At 40.1% G+C, this 21028-nt stretch overlaps 1 protein-coding gene across 16 annotated transcripts in view; it reads left to right on the forward strand.

Moving 5' to 3' along the window:
- NEBL (nebulette) overlaps positions 1-21028 on the forward strand; it is a 325606-nt gene that overhangs the window by 291479 nt on the left and 13099 nt on the right. For 12 of the 16 annotated variants that reach the window (XM_037006049.2, XM_037006047.2, XM_037006052.2 and 9 more), the window contains 7 exons: positions 48-140; positions 1391-1483; positions 3105-3197; positions 4422-4526; positions 5492-5663; positions 8241-8333; positions 9554-9703. In XM_037006049.2, the coding sequence (XP_036861944.2) occupies positions 48-140; positions 1391-1483; positions 3105-3197; positions 4422-4526; positions 5492-5663; positions 8241-8333; positions 9554-9703 (799 nt within the window). The remainder of the gene's footprint in view (positions 1-47; positions 141-1390; positions 1484-3104; positions 3198-4421; positions 4527-5491; positions 5664-8240; positions 8334-9553; positions 9704-21028) is intronic. The other 4 variants (XM_037006063.2, XM_037006061.2, XM_037006060.2 and 1 more) reach the window with 3 other exon arrangements.

A 21028-nucleotide genomic window follows, 5' to 3' on the forward strand; every position in this document is an offset into this window, starting at 1 on the left:
GCATTTCCACCCCATAACCCAGTGCTGTCTCGTGCCTTGTCTCCCAGCTGCAGTACAGGGAGCAGTGCCACAGAGCCACGCCTGTGAGCAGCACCCCGGAGCTGGAGAGAGCGAGGAGAAGCCAGGATCAGCAGAGCGCGGCGAGTGGCTTTTCTTTCCTCTGACATTTCACCAAACCTTATCTATTTTTATTCCTCACAACACAAAAACTTTAAATCCTCTCTCTATTGGATGCTTCTTATCACAGCCACATAGTGAAGGGCATGAATGGCAGGGCCCTCTTGTGTGGCTCCAGGAAATGTGGGACTGTTGTGCTTTATTTAGCCATGTTTGTGCACTCAGGAAGTCTTTGTTAGGCATCCCGGTGTGCCGGGCATTATCCTGGTCACTGGACCACAGAGATGGAGAAGACCCAGTTCCTATCAGCATGGACCTCACAGTTTAGTTGGTGAAGCTATAGAACTATATCCAGGGTAGAACCTGGAGGGTGGTGGTCTTTTGTCAATTTGAGAAAAAGAATTGCCTATTGGAATAGGGTCAAAGAAGCCCTGGCATGACTGGGGGTCTAAGACATGACGTCAGGAGAGGGAACCTTGTGACTAGATGGAGAACTTTATTCCGTCAGTCATTCAACAACCCACTATGGTGAGGTAGCAACAGTTAACAACCAGGAGGCTCCTCCCATGTGGGCCCTGTGCTGAGCGGCTTCTGCGAACCCACTAGGTGGGCACCATTTATTTCTCTGGTTTGTAAGTGGGGCGACTGGGCCTTGGGGAGGTTAGAGGACATGCCAGGGGCCCAAGGTTTGTACCTTGGCTGGGGTTGAACCCAGGCCTCCCTGAATTCAGAAATCCCTTCCAAATGTGCCCTCCCCATTACTATTTTTCCCACTTTTTGACCCTTTGATGGAACTTTTACCAGTAAAAACAATAGCCTTTTTCTTCCAGAACAGGCAATTTTGAAAGACTTTTAAAACTTAAGAGTGCATTCTCCAGGTGGAGGGGAAAATTAGGCTGAACACTGCATCCTTCTTGCATCCCTGTAGGGTGGCAGGGGGGAGGATCTTTAGCTTCTTGTGAAGGTGGAAGTCCTGGGCTGCGACTTCATTCTGATGTTTCTCCCTTAAATTTCTATTACTTTTAGTCATGGAATTTACAGTTAGTCTTGGTATTGAACAGCAAAGTTATTTTTATAAATAAGAAGCACAGCCAACACTTTGTTAAGTCAGAAGAGTTAGAATACAGGGGTAGGTAGGAACTGGCAGCTTGATGCTTGCCCACTGTGGGAAAAGGTGTCTAGAAAGATAGGGCTGTTTTTGAGGTTCATGGTCTGTAGTGTTTGGTTGGAGACCCTACTGCTCTCTGTTCAAGTTCTTATTTATCCTCCGCAGGTAAAATACAAAGGAGAGATGAAACAGGCAACAGCCATTTCTGATCCCCCAGAGCTGAAGCGAGTTAAAGAAAACCAGAAGAACATCAGCGATGTGAGATCTTTGTAACTTTATTCTTGTGATAGCAAACAATCACCAATATGTCCACAAAGAGATTGTGCTTATGAAATTTTCATAGCCTTGAGTTGATACTCTGATCTCAATTGGCTACTAATTTATTTGAAAGGTTTCAGCTTCTGAGGTACTAGGAGGACAGCCATGCATTCTCAGGTCCAGAGTGATTTTTATTGACAGGTTATTGGGTAATCTCTTATTTTGTCTCCATTCTTAGAGTTGCTGTGGTTCCCAAAGGGATGCAGCAGTACCTTCTGGCTCCTTGGCTGTACAAATAAGCTTGCCTGCTGCCTTTCTAACCTGTGTCCGTTCTCGCTGTAGCCTATCCAGCTAGCCCCACCTCCTGCTCCCACTTTATTTTTGGATAATGTCTGGGGAGAAATTACGGTTGACCCTTGAACAACATAGGGGTTAGGGGCGTGGCTTCTCCACCTCCCCGCCCCCCCGCCCCCTGTGCAGTCAAAAACCTACATACAACTTTTGACTTCCCAAAAATTTAGCTAATAGCCTGCTGCTAATTGTACGGCAGTAAATGATAACATAGACTAGTATCTGCATATATTTTATACATTCACCATATACCTAACTTTCTCTTTATTTTTTTCAATATTTCTAGGCTGTATAATTTATGAGTTTTTTCAAATTGTAGCCAATTTCCAAAAAATTTTTAGTATATTTATTGAATATAAGAAATATAAATATATGCATACAAGTGGATCCATGCAGTTCAAACCCATGTTGTCCAAGGGTCACCTGTATAAAGTGTGCACAGCTGGATAGGTCACATAGGACAGGTGCTGGCTAAGGGGCTATTAGTTTTTACTCAGACACCAACTCCTGGCCTGCTTTAACTCCCTTCTGTTTATGTAATCCCTGGATGCAATTCACTGAGAGAATCCTTTTTAAAGTCATTAACATATAGATTGGGTTCTTTGGAAGAGGAAATTTGGAAATCTGTTAGGTGCAAAGAAATCTTTTATTCTTTAAGCCTTTAAAGTCATGTGTGACTAGATTATAAAGCACAGGCAGGTTATTGTTTGGCACTTTTCCTAATGACCATATTTTGGAGAAGTAGATACTCATCCTTTCCTGATATATTTAGAGTCACAGTTGATGCAACTCCATCGCTCTCAAAAAGGAGCATCATTATTTCTCAGTAAGATGTGAAGTAGTGGGAAGCGTGCCACTGTCTTATGGATGACCGCCGTCTCTTGGTCAGCATCCTTCCAGAAGTTCTGCTGCAGTTAATTACTAAGAAATTCTAACAGTATAGTACCATTCTGTATGGGTAGGATTACCTTTAAGTAATATCCATAAGACATTTCTTATCATATTCCTTTGTGATGAATGCTTATGACACCTTTGCTGATGGTATGCCCAAATATTTGAGTACATTTCCAGAATTTCACTGCTAGGGGGTGAATTAAGATAGACTGATTTCAGATGCAAGCATTTTAAATATGACTAGACCTCTGATAACATCCTCTTTTTTTTTTTTTATAGCTTCTTTCCTTTGGCTAGGTCTTTAAATAAATACTATGAGACTCTTACTCAGTTGAATTGATTCACAGCGCTCTGTTTTTTGCTCTCGTAATGATAGGTCTGTTATAAAGGTCAGCTGGGAAGAGCTACTGCTCTAAGTATAACTCCAGAAATGGAAAGAGTAAAGAAGAATCAAGAAAATATCAGTTCGGCAAGTTGTTCTATTCTTTTCTTGCTATCATGAGATGTATCCTTTATTATTTACTTGTCCTGTTTTTTTCTGTGAAAATAAAGTCTGTTTTCAAGAACATTTGGGATACATGCAATAAGTTCACGTGATATTTCAGATGACTTCCAAAAGCTGCCACTGAATCACTTTACCTTATCTTGCAATCTTTCATTGATATTTCCAGGTGTGACTAACAGTTTCATTTGAAGTTTAGTTTCAAACTATATTTTATTCATTCAAACAATGATTCATGTTATTGCAGCCAGTGTCTTTGAAAGTGGTAAAGTATTTGGTGCGTAAGTTAAGTAATTGTCATTTTGCAGATGTATGCCATTGAATGTGGATTGTTAAATGCTCTCTGCAAAACAAACCAAGAAATGAATCATTAAGCCAAAGTAACTACTTAGAGGAAAAAAAATCTTCAAATACATTTAATATAGAATTTATTTACTCATTAAAATCCCATGGTGTGCTTCACTATCTTCTTTAGATAATATACTTTCTCTTAGTAAATATCAGGGCTTCAGTTCTGCATTGCAATATACCTTCAGGTCTGCAATAATTGGTATCCTTATCTTATATATATAATAAGCTTCACAAATTCTGGTGGTCAGCTGTCAAGAAGAGCTTTATACCTATGAATCAGCATTTAGGTTTTACAATTTACAACTTTCAAGTGACATTTCTATCCAGAGATGCTGACTGTATTCGACATAAATTACTCTTAAGATGAGGCTGCTTGGAAATAAACCAAATTTGTTACTCATTGTTTCTTATTCTCTAAGAGGGAAGAAATTAGAAGGTATTAGAGGGAGGTTTGGTATGCATTCTTCAACAGCATTATGTCAGAAAATGGGGAAATACAGAAATGGAAAAATACACTTAGGTTTCATTTGGTTTTGGATTTTCCCTGTTTAAATATAATCACCCTTACTGACTACTTTGTTAGTGGATATTGGTCACTCACATGAGTTCAGTTGCTAGAGAGATTTAGGTCAATTTTGCTATTGCTTTTCAAAGTGACTTCTGAGAGTAAAATTTTGGATTGATATTCTAGAATGAAATGTAATTCACTGAACAAATTACCTGGGAAGTAATTCAGAATAAGTTGTAGATGCTTCACTCATTTGGGAAGCTTGAAAACATTATGCAATTTTTAAAAATAATTGTCTTATTGCTAAGTATATTCTACTATTTATTTTGCAGGTAAAATACACCCAGGACCAAAAGCAGATGAAGGGTAGACCAAGTCTGATTTTAGATACACCAGGTCTGAGATATGTCAAAGAAGCACAAAATCATATATCAATGGTAGGGTCCAGCCAGATCCTCTTCTATGATTAAACACACTAAGGAATGGCACTACCCAGTGTCCTGACTGCGTTGTTCATCATTAACTTGGATAACTAACAAAGCTTGGAAACATGAATGTGTCTGTCTTTTGGGGGAGACTTTCTAATCATACTGAAATGTAATGGAAATATTTAATCTAATAAAATGATTTTTCTCTGATTTTTGAGCATGTTTTTATTTTTAATGTGACTACTATAAATGCATTTTATGAAAGACATTTGCTTGGACTTCTTTTCAATTAATTTTAACATGGAGTTTGCTGTGTTTGCATATTGCAAAGAGTGTAAAGAATATAAAGTATATATGATTTTGGGACCAGTTTCATGAGATATCATTTATATACCATAAAGTCCACCCATTTATAGTGTATAGTTCAATGGTTTCTAGTATCATTTACAGAGCTGAACATCCATCACCCTAATCCAATTTTGGAACATGAAAAGTGTATGTTCAAATTTTCATAATTATTTACATATATAGTTATTTGTAACTTGTAATCTAATTGTACATGGTACTGTTTTCTTGAATATTGTGTGCCAGTAACTTACCATGTACTGCATATTAAAGGTTAAGAGATAGGAACTTAATTTATACCCAAATTAGGACATTTTAGGAAGTAACCAGGATTAAAAAAATATTTATCTTTTAAAACTTCTTACTGACATGCAGATTTATAAATGACTTAAAAGAGCTGCTAACCATAATGATGGAAAACACCACAAAAGTATCAGCACTTGATTCCTGATGCTAGGAAGCTGAAGTTTCAGACATTACTTTTGGGATAATTGGAAAAGATATGTATATGTAGAAAATGATCTAGATGCTGCTGGTGCAGAAGGAGCTGCCATGCTGTCAGCATTTTACAAGCTATGTCACAATCCAGAAATTTTAGTTTGAGTTTATAATGGTTTCCCTTTTTTCAGGTAAAATATCATGAAGATTTTGAAAAGACAAAGGGAAGGGGTTTTACCCCTGTCGTGGATGACCCTGTGACAGAGCGAGTGAGGAAGAACACCCAGGTTGTCAGTGATGCTGCCTATAAGGGCGTCCATCCTCACATCGTAGAGATGGACAGGAGACCTGGCATCATTGTTGGTAAGCTCACAGTGCTTCTCGGTGCGTCTGCATGGCCAAAAAGATGGTGCTTGTCCCCTTGCTTTAGAATTAGTCTCCTTATTCACGGACTCCTCCTCAAATGTTTGATGTACACTATTGAAAATGGACCACAGGCAGTGTTATTGTTAGCACCATGTCTAATGGAATTCACTTGGTACATTTGCAGATCTTTTCTGTTTTTGGATGTTCTGTGTCTTTAATAACTTTCTGGTTTTAACAGTGTTCCTACTTATTAAGCAGAGGAGCAACCCAGATATCATATATGGGTGATAACAAAGGTTGAGCAATTATTTTGTTTTCCTTTAGTTGATGTACTCAGTCAACACGTTGTCCTGCAGACATTGTCTGCATGGGTGACAGAAAACAGAGGTAATCCCATTTAGGTACTTTTACCATAAATAGGCATGCCAGAGAGAGAGTCTGATGGTATTCCATAATGTGAAAAGTTTCTATTTTTTTGAATATTATCTTTGAACTGGGACAGTTGAGCTATCTGAAAGTCCCAGAAATCAGAGAAGAAGGAATCTGCTCTTCCCGCTCCTTTCAGGCAGCCAGGGGAAATCTTAGGAGCAGAGTATTGAATGTGGCTGAGACAGCAACAATCACACCGATGTTAAGGCAGGGCTAGAAAGGAAAGTTACTGATTTTTTAATATATGACAATACACCCATTCTTCCTGACCACTATTGTCTTCTTCAGAACAGTTAGCAATTAGCCAAATTATGTAGCTCTAATGATATTTTTGGCAACCCTGCAGCACATCTTTTGGTAATCTCAGTGTTAGGTTAACTTCAACTTCAAAGGTAAGAGCTTGGTTTGGGAACCAGTGAAAGACCATTTGGAGGTGAGGTGGGCAAGGCAGGTGTATATTTCACAGGGCATTGTGTGAGTAAAACACAGGTACTGCAGTCTGGGCACTAAGTTACTTGGATGATTATTAGGCAGCTCTGAAAGTATTTTCTGAAGAGGGATTCCAAACATATTTGTAGGCAATTGATAGCTTTGTTATCTTCCCAAGTTGATTGTTTAAAAGGCTCACATTCAGTTGGATGAAGAAGTTGTGATGTTTCACTGAAAGTAACATACAGAGAGCTTCACTGCTTTGTATTAACGTCTCATAAGGGATTGTGCAGAGGTTCTGATTCATCCCACAAGGGTGAAAATGCTGCATAGCTTACATCAGGGCCTGATCCACGGTCAGGGGCCAGGAATGACAGTGAGAACCTTGCTAGAAACCATAAGATGGTTTAGACTTTGAGCTGTCAGACTTCAGTGCTCCCTACCTTTGAAAGAGAAATTATAATTTTTTAAAATATAAGATGTATTACTCTAAATTATTCACTTAGTGGACTATCCAGAAGTCAGTTTTATTTCTTCTTAGTGGGGAAACTTTTCATTGAGGACTTGCCTATGAAATCACAAAATGAAGTCCATTCAACAAACATTAAATTTATGAGGGAAGCATAGAAATGCAGGCTTAGGGATTTTCTGAGTGATTCAGAGTAAGCCAGTTTGTGCTGTTTCTACTTTTTGTTGGAGGCTCTGTTGCTTACTAACTGTATAACCTTGGTCAAGCTAGACTCACTTTCTATGCCTCCGTGCCCTCACCTGTAAAATAGGGATAGTAATGGTACCTACTTTAATCTGTTGTGAAGCTAAAATGAGTTATGTTATAACTGAGCAAGGTGCCTGGTGTATGGTAAGTACTGCACAGTATTAATTAAACACAGACAAGCAGGTCTCTAGTTTAGTAATGGATTGTTTTCACTCAAGCTCCATTTCTGCCATGTGTCTATAACCAGGTTTTTATTTTCCTATTGCTGGAACAGCACTGTACAGGTCATTTTAGGACCTGAGAACCATGAGTAGGAGAGACTGATAAACTATAAGTTATTACATTTGGATTTTGCCTCCAACTAAAATAGGAGGGTAAATTGGCTGCACAGTCTGATTACTATCGCAGGGAACTGATCTTGGTCCACGGAGGGCAGGAGGCGGCTCTTACTCATCTTTGATCCCTTATCATTTCTCGCACGGTGTCTTGCCTCATTGCACTTTTCTAAAAAATGTATCTCATGTGGATTAGCTTGTGTGCACTGGCTCAGGATGAAAACTGGGTTTGCCACTTGCCTACATTCCAGATATTTGTTTCTGTTACAGGGAGAGAGATTTTTGTTTGTTTTATTTTCTCAGTCAGAAACCTTGGTCTCTTCCTATGAGTCACTCGTGAATCAGGAGTGTTAATCAAACATCTCACCTGTTTCAGCGTGAGGCGTTGTACGGGGTGCACGTGTGCTGGGTGATGAGTCACGGGCTCCAGGGAAGGTCCGTGAAGAATAAACCTGGCAGCTTAAAGTTGATCACAGAGTTTGCCTAACAAATCCTTGTGACTCTCAGTGTCCCTTCGTCTCCCTCGGAAGTCTGCAGCGCTGGGCGTGGGTTTGCTCATAACCTGTTTGCGTTTTACATACGTCCCTTTCCGGACTTGTAATTGACTGTCTTTGGTGCTTTTTAAAATTCATTCTTGATTTGTTAATTTCTTCCTTCTGGTAAAAGACCTCAAAGTCTGGCGCACAGATCCTGGCTCCATCTTCGACATCGATCCCCTGGAGGACAACATTCAGTCTAGAAGCCTCCATATGCTCTCTGGTACTGCCTACATTTTGAGCTCCTCCTCATTTACGTGGTTTTGTCCTGAAAGTGCACCTGCTGTGAGCTGGAGAGGTTCACTATGCAGACGGTCCGACATAAATGTTAAAGTTGAGGATTTGAAAAACCAGAAAAAGTGCTATGCTGTTTTAAAGTACCATTAATCATTTATGAAAACAGAACTTGCAAAAAGGCTTTTTAAATTTATTCCAGTTTGTTCTAGACTCATTTAAAAGACTTTCTAAGTATATAGAGTGTACTTATATCTGCTCTTTATTAGTGAATATGTTTCAATAGGTTTTGTGGGCTTTTAAATGAAGTTATTTAGATTGTGCTGAACTTCTGAAACATAAAGGAGATTCGTCTTATGGAAACACTGTTACAACATTTTAGGGTATATCCAAAGAATTACATATAAAAAAGTGGCGAGGTTTTCTATATAGCATCATATATGTCTTAAAATGAAATAGACTTTTAAGTATCCTTTTATCTCTGAGCTTTTATATAATGCAAAATGTATAGTTTACATAGGAAGTTTATTTGATTTTTAACTTAGACTGCATGTTTGTAATTAAAAACAAAAACCCAAATGCTTTGGATTTTTGGGTATAGTGATAGTGGGCTTTGAGATTTCAGCCTTTCAGACTGCCTTTAACAAACTTAAGCTTTGACAGTTATGCAGTTATTTTTAAACACTACAAATAGATACATCATACCTTACTCTGTCCCTCACTTTCTACTCTAGATTTAATTTGTTGATGTTAATAAAATTGAAAGCCCCAGGCCAAGTTAGATTCTAATACTTCAGTGGTCGGTTTGGTCCACATGTCAGCCAAATTATCATTTCATTTTCTCTAGAAGACTAAGCCACCAATACTGTACACTTGGTGGTTCCTGAAAACAAGGATTTATAACCAGACATCATGCTTGATAGGAAGTGTTTAGTTTGCCAATGTTTTCTTAGCTGTCAGTTTCCTATTCCCAACTCTCCTTTAACATCTAGATGAAAAAAATGAGTACAGATGACGGTTAAGTCATTTGCATAGTTGATGCAGTGTGTGCTGAAGTCTGGGAGTGGGTGACTAGAACTTAGCTGAGCTTTTGGATTGTTATTTAATAAGGTGTTGTTTTTCTTCCTTGTTAAACTTTAGAGTGATTTTTTGTTTCCTTTGTTCACCAAGTCACTTATCACAAGCACAAATATCTTCCCTCCAATATAGAGAAGGCGAGTCACTATAGGAGACACCGGTCTCGGTCTTACTCGAGCAGTACTTTCGGTACAGCTCCGGGCGATGACAAGTCAGAGCTGTCTGAGATTTACCCTAGCTTCTCCTGCTGCAGTGAGGGAACGAGACCGTCGGATGAAGGAGGTATCAAACATCAACCACTCTCAAAGGAAATGTGTGCATCTTTTTCAGTGTGTCACAAGCGTGTCTTTAACAGCTCCTTCACCTTTGCATGAACATTTAGCCTGGGTGTATTTGAACATTTTTAATTATGTGTAGAAAATTGAGTCCTTAAAAAAAGCCTACTAATTTCATTTTTGTATATTTGTTTTTCCTGTCTTCACTATTTTTACTGCAAATGGACCTTTAATGGCAAAAGGGTCTTGAAATCTGCTCCATGAGTCTGTTTTCTGCGAGTTGTATGGGATGGATGTTCAGAGCCAGACCAGGACCTTGAGTTCTGTGGAGTCAATCTGATTTCCATTAAGGAAAATCAATCTCACTGTTATATTTGAGTGCCTAAGAGGTTTTTATGATTGTTTTGTGTGTTTAAGTATTGATACACATTTGCAGACAGATCTTGCCCAAAAGAAATTGAGTGTGATGCTGGGAATATGAGATTAAAAAAAAATTTTGGTTAATAATTTTCTCTATATTTTATATAACCATCTTTTCCCTCTGTCCTTTGTTTTCTACCTCCAAGCTGGTGGATTAGGTTGAGACCTTTTTGTTGAAATTGTTTTGGATGTTCAACTAATCCTGCTGATAAAGTAGTTCCTAAGGGCTAAAACTCAGGCGTAGCTCCCTCCTGTATCACAGGCACATGGGAGGGCAGAGGCTGGTAGCATATAAGAGCAGAAAAAATCCTGAATTTTCTTTGCAATCACCAGGTTATATTGCTGAAATCCCTAAGGCAGGAAATTTTGTTGTTGAGCCACTAAACATCTTTGGGGGACAAAGTCATGTAACTGAGGACCTGATGAAATTATGAAAGCTCTTGTAATTGTGTGATTGTTCTTGGCGTTCATGAGAACCAAATACTTAAGTGAATAAAATCAGTTACATAGTATACATCTTAAATTATACATCCAGACTGGCCTTCGCTTAGCAGAAGGTTCCATTTTTAATTTCAGCTTTATTGAGGTATAACCACCATGTAAAATTGTAGGATTTGTAAAATGTACCTGGTGGTGATTTGATAAATATAGATATACATTGTGACAGGCTTCCCCCATCCAGCTAATTAACACATCCATCATCTCATATATTTACCTTTTCCTTGGTGAGAACACTTTAGTTCTACTCTCTTAGCAAATTTCAATTATGCAATATGGTCTTAGCAACTGTAGTCACCATGTTATACATCAGATCCTCAGACCTCATTCATCTTACAGCTGAAAGGTTGTACCCTTTGTCTATCCTCTCTCTATTTCTCCTACCCCTCAGCCCCTAGCAACTGCTTTTCTACCATTTCTATGAGTTTAACTATTGTTTTTTAGACCCCACTTGGAGAAAGTTTTTAAAGATCTCCTTTGATTCTACTGAAACATTTGTCCCTTAGTTCTGCTGTCTTGTGGGTAAGCTAGACACGAGGGGCCTCCCCCTTCTGCGTCTGGTTCTCTGACAAAGGGCTCTGTATCTTGCCGAGGGCTTTATTTTGGACTTGGGGTTATTGACTTCTCCTTTCAGTGTCCTGCATGGCTCTGGAGGCACAGAGTGATGTTGGTGCTTGAGGAGATGAATGAAACCCAAAGCAGATGCAAGAATGAATTTTGATCAACCATGTGTAACTACACTAAACCCAGCATGTTGGCGTTGCTGTTTCTTCCCACCACAATGTACCTTAGAGTCTTTGCTTTAGTGGTGGCCCTTTCTCTTCAAGTCTGTACATCCTCACCCCCCAGCCCCAACAGCATCCATTCGTTATTCACCCACTGTTCGCTGAGTGCATTTTGCACAGCAGCCAAGAGCTTGGCTCTGCTCATGCAAATAGCAGGGAGAAAAAGAAAACTGCCTCTGCTCTATGGGGCTTAGAGTCTAGACGGGGACCTGACACTAAGCAGATATTAACCCACATAATTTGTAATAATGAATGGAATAAGTGCTGTGAGGGAAGGCATGGTGGCCACAGGATGTATAACCAGGCCATTCCATCTGGTCTTGTTGCCAGGAAAGCCTTCCCTGGGGGAGGCAGAATTGAGTTAAGATGTGAATGCTAGATGGAAGTTAGCAAAGCCAAGGGGCTTTTGGAGGGGACTTTCTGGTAGACGGAACAGTACTCTGAAATGGTGTGTCAGCGAGACATTCAGAAGACGGTGCTGAGTGACATTCAGAGCCCGGGAGAAGCCTGCTCTGGAGATAAATGGGAGCCTTGCTCCGTGTCACTGATAAGGTCCTGGGTGAATCTGAGCAGAGGAGTCTGGACACCCCTGCTGTGAGTGTCTCAGCTACCTCTGCTCCAGCAAAGCCCGGGTTTGCTCATGTTGATTTTATTCTCTCCTCCAAGACTGTGTTACAGAAACCCGTGTCTGCTGGCTTAGTATCTTCCTCATTTTCTTAAGCCACAGCTCTTTTTTCTAATTACTTCTAGCAGGAAGACCCTATACTGAGCAAACTGAATGAAAAAATATCTCCATTGAGAGAAGGGATACACAAATATTCTTGGATTTACATTAGAATTTGAGTCAGAGTAGCACACAGCTAAGAGGGAATAATTACATTTTTTAGAAAGGAGGAATTTCAGACTTCATAGAAGGTTGCAAGAGGGAGATAATTGGCAAGAGGGGCGTCCCTGTGACTCAAATAATGCCTTGTAAGAAAAGCTGACTTTCTGGAGGCATTTATAACTTTGGTCATAGTGACATTTCCTAGTTTACAAAATAGATATTAAGTTCTGAAGCAAAAGTAAAGAGTACCAATAAGTTCTAAACACCAGGGATGGTATACCCACAAGACAGCGGTGTCACTCCAAAAAGACTAGGATTCATAGGAATATACTCCTTGTTCATTTAAGTGAAGCGAGGCAAATTCTATCACCTGACAGCTTGTGTCTGTATTCAGATGATTAGGGATGTACCAAACCCACACTCCCCACCTACCTCCCTGAATTCTGCTTCTTTTTTAGGTTCCCAGTTTGCTAAGTGGCAGCTGCAACTTGCCAGGTACTGAGGTCAAACCCTTTGGAGTCATCCTGACTCTTACCTTACACTACCTCGAACCATTAGCAGATCTTGTCAGCCTGGCCAGGGGAAACACCAGTCGTGCCAGAATCTGACGTCTGGCACCCGCCTCTGCCCTCACTCCTGTTCCAGGTGCCACCACCTCCCTGGGCTCATCACCGTAACTCCCCGCCAGTTCTGCCTCTGCTCTTGCCATCCCGGGCCACCAACCCTATATGCCTTGTTCTGCTTTCCACCTGGCAGCCAGATGGATCTGTTTGAAACATTAGTTGGGGCATGTCTCTCTTCTGCTACCACTTCACTCTGAATGCAACCCGAATGCTCACCATTGCCTCCACGGCTGTCATGCGCTCTCGGCCGTGGCTGCCACCCTGAGCTCACACTTCCTCCCGTTCTTGGGCATGCATCCACTCCCACAATCCTGCTCTCCCCGCTTGCCTCAAACCTTCCTAGAAAGGGTGCACCTGGGCCTCTGCACATACTCTTTCCTCTGCCTGGAGCACTCCCCCTGCCCTGTATTTGCTTGCCTAGTTTCATTTTTCTGCATGTTTCTTCTGGGGCATCACTTTATCAGAGACCCTTTCACTTCTGTCTTTTTACTCTGCTTTTTTTTCCTCATTAGCACTGGGACACCACCTGAGATATTATTTGTTCCTTTGCTTCTCTGTCTTTGCCTCACTACAATACAAGCCCTACGAAAGCAGACACGTTGGCTGCTTTATATGCTATCCGTTCTTCCTCTCTCACAATAGCATTCAGCAAATATTTGGCAAATGAATAAATGGATAAATTAATATCCCCTCCATTCTTTTTTTTGCTCTTAGATTGAGATATAATTAACATATGTATTTCAGGCATACAACAAATTAATATCTTAAAAACTAGAACTACATGTATAAATATATCTAAGTATAATTATTTTCTTGAAGAAAACTGTGTTGCGAAGGCTTTCAAGGAAATTCTTCCATCTTTGTTTTGATGTATTTCAGTAACATTAAAGCATAGCTGGAAAGAAAAACCTAAAGTGGAAACACTCCCAGGGCTTTTGTTTTTGTTTTTGTTTTGTTTTTTTTTCTGATGGAGAAGGGAAGAAATAGTATCCATGACTCCCGGTTGCTTTGAAATGCAGGGTCCCCTTTGAAATGTGTATATGCTGGGCCTGTGAAAGGAGGTGCTGACTGACTCTGGAGAAGGGGGAGCTTTTATGGTGATGACAGCTATTTGATGAAAACCTTGAGTGTTTTTAGCAGTAACAGGTAATCATATTCACTTGCTTAAATACCATTCTAGAAATCGAAAAGAATTTCAAAACAATCCTTGTTAAGGGTAAGATGAAGATAAAGGAAAATATTTGTAGCTAGAAATGCTATTTTTTCCTTCTAGATTGTTGACTTCTTTAAATTTACAGTAGGACTTTCTATGCTAGAACGTGCCATGTCCCAGAGAGAGGTCCTTTGATACCGGTTGTCTCGCCTCTGTGGGAGGTGTGCATGGCAATTGCCATCCTGTGGGAGACACGGCTCTGCAGTGAGACCTCGGGCTTCATCCACCCCTGCTCCCTCCTCCTTGGGCTGGGCTCCTGGGAGGCCATCGGACCTTATTGGACTCGGACTTCGCACCTGTAACAAGGGTGTAGAAAATGCAGGTTTCTAAGACATTGTAAATTTCCCAAGCTGTGTGCCGTAAATTGAAATAAACCTTGATATTTCTTTCTACGTATGAGAGTGTGTTTGTGTCCTGAAGGTGATCCATTTTACTTTGTGAAATAAGTGGCTGCTCAGTTATGAGAGTCGTATTTTAGGGCCTTTCTTATGAGTCAGAGGAAATCCTGGTGATCGGGACAAAGGGTTAGACTGTCGGCCCAGTTCCTTGAGGCAAAAGTACAATGTTTTCATCATCTGCATTTGGTTTCCATGAGCTTTAACACAGAAGTCTTCCTTCTCCTTTAAGCCTTTATCATTGTTTTAGTTACATATTTCTCATGATATTTCCCCATCTTGCTTTGATTGCTGAATATTTTCATTTTCTTATGTGATTATTTTGGGCTTTCTTTACTCTTCAATCTACTTCTAAGGTATTAAGTTATCACAGGGTTTTCATTTTGCATCTCTCTTGTGTTACTTTGATTCAGTGAAGCATGCTTTTATTTAAACTTCATCTGATTTTGTTTTGATTCTTGAATAGTATTATTTGAAATTATTTTTACTGCTTTTTGGTATTCAATCAGGCTAACTTATTTTCATTTGACACATAGTTCTTCCTTGAGTGGAAATAATCCTGTTGGCTTATGCTTATTTCACTGTGAGGTTTCCTTTGATCTTTGTGTTTGCCTTTAGTCATTTGCCTGCAACATGTATTTGCCCTCTGGTACCACTTTGTATTTCTTTGGTTTTCTGTCACTCACAGTGCTCGGTATTGCTAATGTTTCTGTGTTTGCAGTCTCACCCAGTGTGCACCCTTCCCAGGGTGAACTTGTGTTCAGTTTTGCTTCAGGTATTTTATGTTTCTCTTTTCCTCTGGATCACACCAGGGTATGTGAATGTGGTGGAGAAGCAAAGGCAGATGCACTTTTCAAAATCGACATTTTCAGTGTTCCAACCTTGCGAACTTTTCCATTCTGTGGAAGAGTCTCATTGGTATGACCTAGTCCTGCCTTAACTGTTGGAAAACAAGTTTCTGAATTCTGTGACAGCCCCTGCTGGGCTGTGCTTAAAGCACTCCACCCCCTGTAATGTGTCCTTAAACGAGGCTGGATTGCAAGGGATGCATCCGTACATTCTGAAACTCTCAGTGTATTATCTGTAGTGTACCAAGACAGCAGGGCACATGTTAGCTAGCCGACTGACAGTGTTCTATAGGCACCCATAGCTCCATCTGTTCATTCACAAAACGTATCTTCCATATGTGTGAGATGATGACCCAGAAATAAAGATATAGTTACTGTCTTCAAAGAACTCTTGTTCTGGTCGGTGAACCAGTTGCATGAACTCACAGTGCTCAGGAAGGCATTGTGATGGAGCAATATACGGGGTTAGAATTAGCCAAGTAGAGAAGTGGGAAAGTGGTGTTTTAGGCAGAGAAGTGGTGTACATAGCACAGTGGACACTTGGTGTGTTTTGACACATCTTGAACCCAGAGGCTTGTGTCTAGTTGCTGAGCTGAAGGAGGCTAGAACCACAGTGTGGGCAGTGCTGAGCCACAGCATTGGCAGAGACAGGCTTCAGCTGAATGTAATTTCTGGGCACTTTCCATGGGATTTATCCTGCAGCAGATTTAGAGACTAGTTAGAAGACCAGTTACCTGGACTGGTATGTGATTGAGCCTCTACTGTGGACATTCAATCCACTTGGAGAGCTAGTCTACGAATCCAATCTGCATTGGATGACTAAGATTCTACCAAGAGAATCAACAATTCAGGCATCAAATGACCAGAAGGCCTTCTTAGCAGTTCCCTAGGGGCTAATGTAGGGACAGCATTGTGGATTTTTATTCAAATATCATGAGCTCTCTTATTGATGACATTTGTCATTTATGTAGAAAAGCAGAAACACAGGAACCAAAGTCCCTTCCTACTCCTGATGACTCCCAGACTTTAGACAAAGTAGCCAACTACTGGATATTTAATAGGCTTCTTAAATCTGATGTCTGGAACCTGAGTGTTATGTCCTATCTCTCAAACAACCACCTGTTCTTGCCACTGTGTACCATCTCTGCTGATGACACAGTGATTCACTATGATTCTCAGGCATCATCCTTATCTGTGCTCTTTCTCTTACATTTCACATCTAATCCATCTGAAGGCCTGTTGGCTCAATCTTCAAAATATCTCTGTCCCGAATCCAGCCACTTCTCACCACTTCCACAGCACCCTGAGTGAATTTCCAATCCATATCCTTGAGATTGCAGGAATAGGCCCCTGGCCCTTGTTAATGCCACTCTTACCTGCTTTGGTCTGGCTTCCACCAAGCTGCCGCTGATCCGTCAGAAACCTGGGCCTCATCTCATTACATCCTTGCTCAGAATACTTGAATGGCTCTGATCACACTTAGACTAAAAGCTAGATCCATGGTCTACAAGGTGTCACATGGTCCAGGCCTTGCTCATGTCTCCAGTTTCATCTACTAGCCTGCTTGCTCCAGCCACACGGACCTCTGGCTCTTTCAGCACATCAGGCGTCTTCTCCTCTCGGTACGTTTGCCTGGAACACTTTCCCAGCTGTTCCAGTGGCTTGTTCACGTCTTCCTGGCCTCTGATTAAACACCAACTAATCAGGCTCTCTTGACTACTCTGCCTAGAAAACTTGACACACATACGCTCTATCCCCTTATCCTGCTTTATTTTTCTCTATAACTTTCTTAAGCTTTATTGAGGCATAATTGATATACAAAATTTGCATGTAATTTATAAATTATCATGTGTTTGGGTATAGGTGTATACCTGTGATACTGTCACCATAATCAAGGTATTAAATATACCACCTCTAAAAATTTCTGTGTTCTTGTGTGTATATATTTGGTTTGGGATGTATGTGTGTGATCTTCTTAACATATTTTAAAGTTCACAATACAGTATTATACACTATAGACAATATGTTGTACCACAGATCTCTCAAACTCATTCATCTTGCATAACTGAAGCTTTATACCCATTGAGCAACTGTTTTCCATTTCCCTTCCCCAATCCCTGGTAACTTCCATTCTATTTTCTGCTATATGAGTTTGACTATTTTAGGTGCCTCATATATGTAGAATCATGCAGTTTTTGTCCTCTATGACTGGCTTATTTCACTTAACAAAATGTCAAGTTTATCAAAATGGTTTTAAAGGCTAAATAATATTCCATTAAATTTATATATCACATTTTCTTTGTCCATTAATCTGTCAGTGGTCATTTGGGTTGTATTCATATCTTCGCTATTATGAATAGCCAGTGACCCAAAGGGCTACATACACGTGCTCTTAGAGATCAGAGAAATGCATATCAAAACCACAATGAGGTATCACCTCACATTTGTTAGAATGGCTATTATTTAAAAAAAAACATACAAAAAAGATAAATGTTGGTGAAAATGTGGAAAAATTGGAACACATACACCATTGGCAGGAATGTAGAATGGTACAGACACTAAGGAAAACAGTATAGAGGTTCCTCAAAAAATTAAAAACAGAATCATGATATGATCCATAAGTTCCACTTCTGGGTACATCCATAGCTCTTTTTACTACCTGATTTCTCATTATGTACCAATTAGTAGTCTGTTTTTATAGTGTGTATGACACCCCCAGAATACAAACTCTATTAGAATGGAATCTTTCTGCCTGCTTTGTTCTCTATTCTATAACTAGCATTTAAAGCAGTACCAGTATTACTATAGACACTCAATAAATATTGTTGAATATATAAATATATTCTAAGTTTGATCTGAAATACAGAGAGAGAAACAGCTTTGCTACATGTGTTAAATCACCAAAACTTGGCATTAGTCTTTAATTTATGAGGGTCTAATTAGAGCTCATTTTATTTGAAGGTAACAGTGCAATAATAATCCTTATTGTGGTTTTTAAAAAAGCAGTAATATAAGATGTATCTATGGTGCCTAATATTTTAACCTATTACAAATGTTGAGTCAGCTAATGACTATTCCTAACTAAGAAATCAGTAAATTATTGCTACATCAACATTTCTGTTCTCATATAAATGCTTCTCCTCTCAGTGTATTTTTTTTTAACTTGAGACAACTGTCCTCAGTAAAGCAGAAGTGCCCCTGTCTTGCCAGTGGGTTTCAGCCCCAGGCAAGTTCACTATGGATTCAGCGTGACCAAAGGAATGACAGTAGAACGTTCTTGGGTGAAAGGGTTATACCCGACTTTATTCCCACGGTGGCAGGTCAATCACTAAAATCTTGTCCACTTAGAGAGATTCTGCATGCAGCAAGCTGGTCTCTGCCTCTGGGCCCTTCTACCCACACAGCCGCACTCTGGGCCTCTGTCCTCAGCACTGCCACTACTCTAGCCTCTGCTCTGCTTTCCTGCAGCCTTGCAGCTGTGCCACCGTGTCGCCCAGAGCACTGGGTGGAGCTCTTTATATAGAGTCAGTAACAACACATTGCCCACACGTGTGTAGTAAGCTAGCCGACCAGGGCCAGGTGAGAATCCTGGCCACAGGAACCTTCACTTTATCCACAGCCCATCAGAACTTTGAATTCATAACTTTTATGGCTTCTATGTCTGTATTCTAGTTTATTGTTAGATCATGAACATCATGGTGAGAAAGTGACTGTCTTACTGGCTTCCCTTCCAGCACCCAGCACAGGACTGGCAGTGCCCACTGAGCAAATGGTGAATGAAAGCAGAGAATGAAAGGAGACAAAAATGCAGGAACAAGGCTTCACTGTCTTGGACTCAGTGAAGACCACTAGAATGGGCCCTAAGCTCCTAAGGACAGTGGCCATCCTTAGAAGTTAAAATCGCCATTAATTTGTGAACAGAAATATTAAGTGCAGGTACAATGATAAGCTATTAATATATTTTGATAGTAATGGAGATACACCCAACCAGCAGTGTTTCAAAATCTCTTTTAATACGTTCTACTGTCATTTCTTTGGTCAGTCACTGTCTTGCCAATGGGTTTCAGCCTATGGCAAGTTCGCAATGGATTCAGTGTGACTAAAGAAAATGACAGAAAATGTTCTTGGGGTGAAAATGTGGTTAGGCTCCTAGGTGGCAGGTCAGTCACTAAAAATCCCTTTCACTCAGAGCGAGTCTGCATGCAGCAAGCCAGTCTCTGCCTCTGGGCCCCTCTGTCTGCACAGCTGTTCTCTGGGCTTCTCTGCACAGCCATCCCGCACAGCCATCCTCTGGGCCTCTCTGCCTGCATAGCTATCCCGCACAGTCGTCCCACACAGCTGTCCTCTGGGCCTCTCTGCACAGTCGTCCTGCACAGCCATCCTCTGGCCTCTGTCCTCGGCGCTGCCACCACTCCAGCTTCTGCTCTGCTCTCCTGCAGCCTTGCAGCCCTGCCACGGTGTCGTGCCCAGAGCAGTGGGCAGAGCTCTTTTTAACAGCCATGTATTGCCCACAGGTGTGTAGTGAGCTAATCAGCCATGGCCCGGTGAGAATCCTGGCCACAGGAACTCTCATTTTATCCACAGTCACTGAATCCACAGTGAACTTTCCTGGGGCTGAAACCCACTGACATGACAAGTTTCCATAAAGTCATAATCATTTGCCCAGTATTCACATTAATTTTTCTGTTGATTCTCTTTTCCCATTTGTGTTTTGTGATTTACAGATGCCATTCTGCCCCAAATTCAGTGTTTTAAGCTATGAACATAGTTTAAAATTAGATAATCAGAACAACCTGCTAGAAAATACAGTTCTGATTTTGAACTCTTTGTTTTCATTTAAAACAAACTTGCCAGTAATCCTATGTTAGCCACTACTTCAGTTTTTGGATACTGATTGGCAATCCCCAATTCCCTGACAAAATCCAACTCCCTCTTAGCCTGATGTCTGTAAAGAAAATATATTCAACAAGAGAATCTCAGTTGTATTATTTTCCTACTGTATTTGAGTCTCATTTCTGATTTGAATCTGAGAAGTGTGCTATTATGTGTCAGAAAAGCATGTATTAGTATCTTCATTTAAATTTAGGAAGGTTTAAAGAGTTGATCAAAAATATTAAATCTCTGTGATGAAATTATAGGAAAATGAATTATTCCTTTATAATATAGAATCCAGTTAGTAGAATATTACATGATTATATTTAGCCATCAAGCCTATAAAAAAGCACATACTGTAAATCGTTAGAAATTTTTGTTCATTTTATTGCTACCCCAAGACAAAGGCTCAGAATTCTGACTGAATTTGAAGTCCTTAGAGAAACTCATATTCCTAGTATCAATAAACTTGGAATGAAAGAAACATAAGTTCTGAGTATGAAGTTAGGGGAAGGATCAAATACTAATGAATAGCCTGTGTTCCAAGAGGTACATGTGTCTTTCATTGATTTGCCAAAATTAAATCAAAGGGTTCCATATGTGTATGAAGGAGAAACATCTGACACTTTAAGTAGCAAACAATAAAAAATTAAAAATATATTTCCTGTGAAGCTGAGTTGATTGGTAAAAAGAGAAGGTTTGCTCATCAGGAAGGATATAAATATGGCTATAGCATGTGTACCAAATGAGAAAACTTTGGAAGAACTTCGTACATTTTTAAAGGTGTATTCATGTAAAGGAGAGAACAGGTGTTCATGGTTTTTGTATTTTGAATATTAGTAATGAAAATCG

The sequence above is a fragment of the Manis javanica genome, chromosome 2, assembly GCF_040802235.1.
Source record: "Manis javanica isolate MJ-LG chromosome 2, MJ_LKY, whole genome shotgun sequence".
Taxonomy (NCBI): domain Eukaryota; kingdom Metazoa; phylum Chordata; class Mammalia; order Pholidota; family Manidae; genus Manis; species Manis javanica.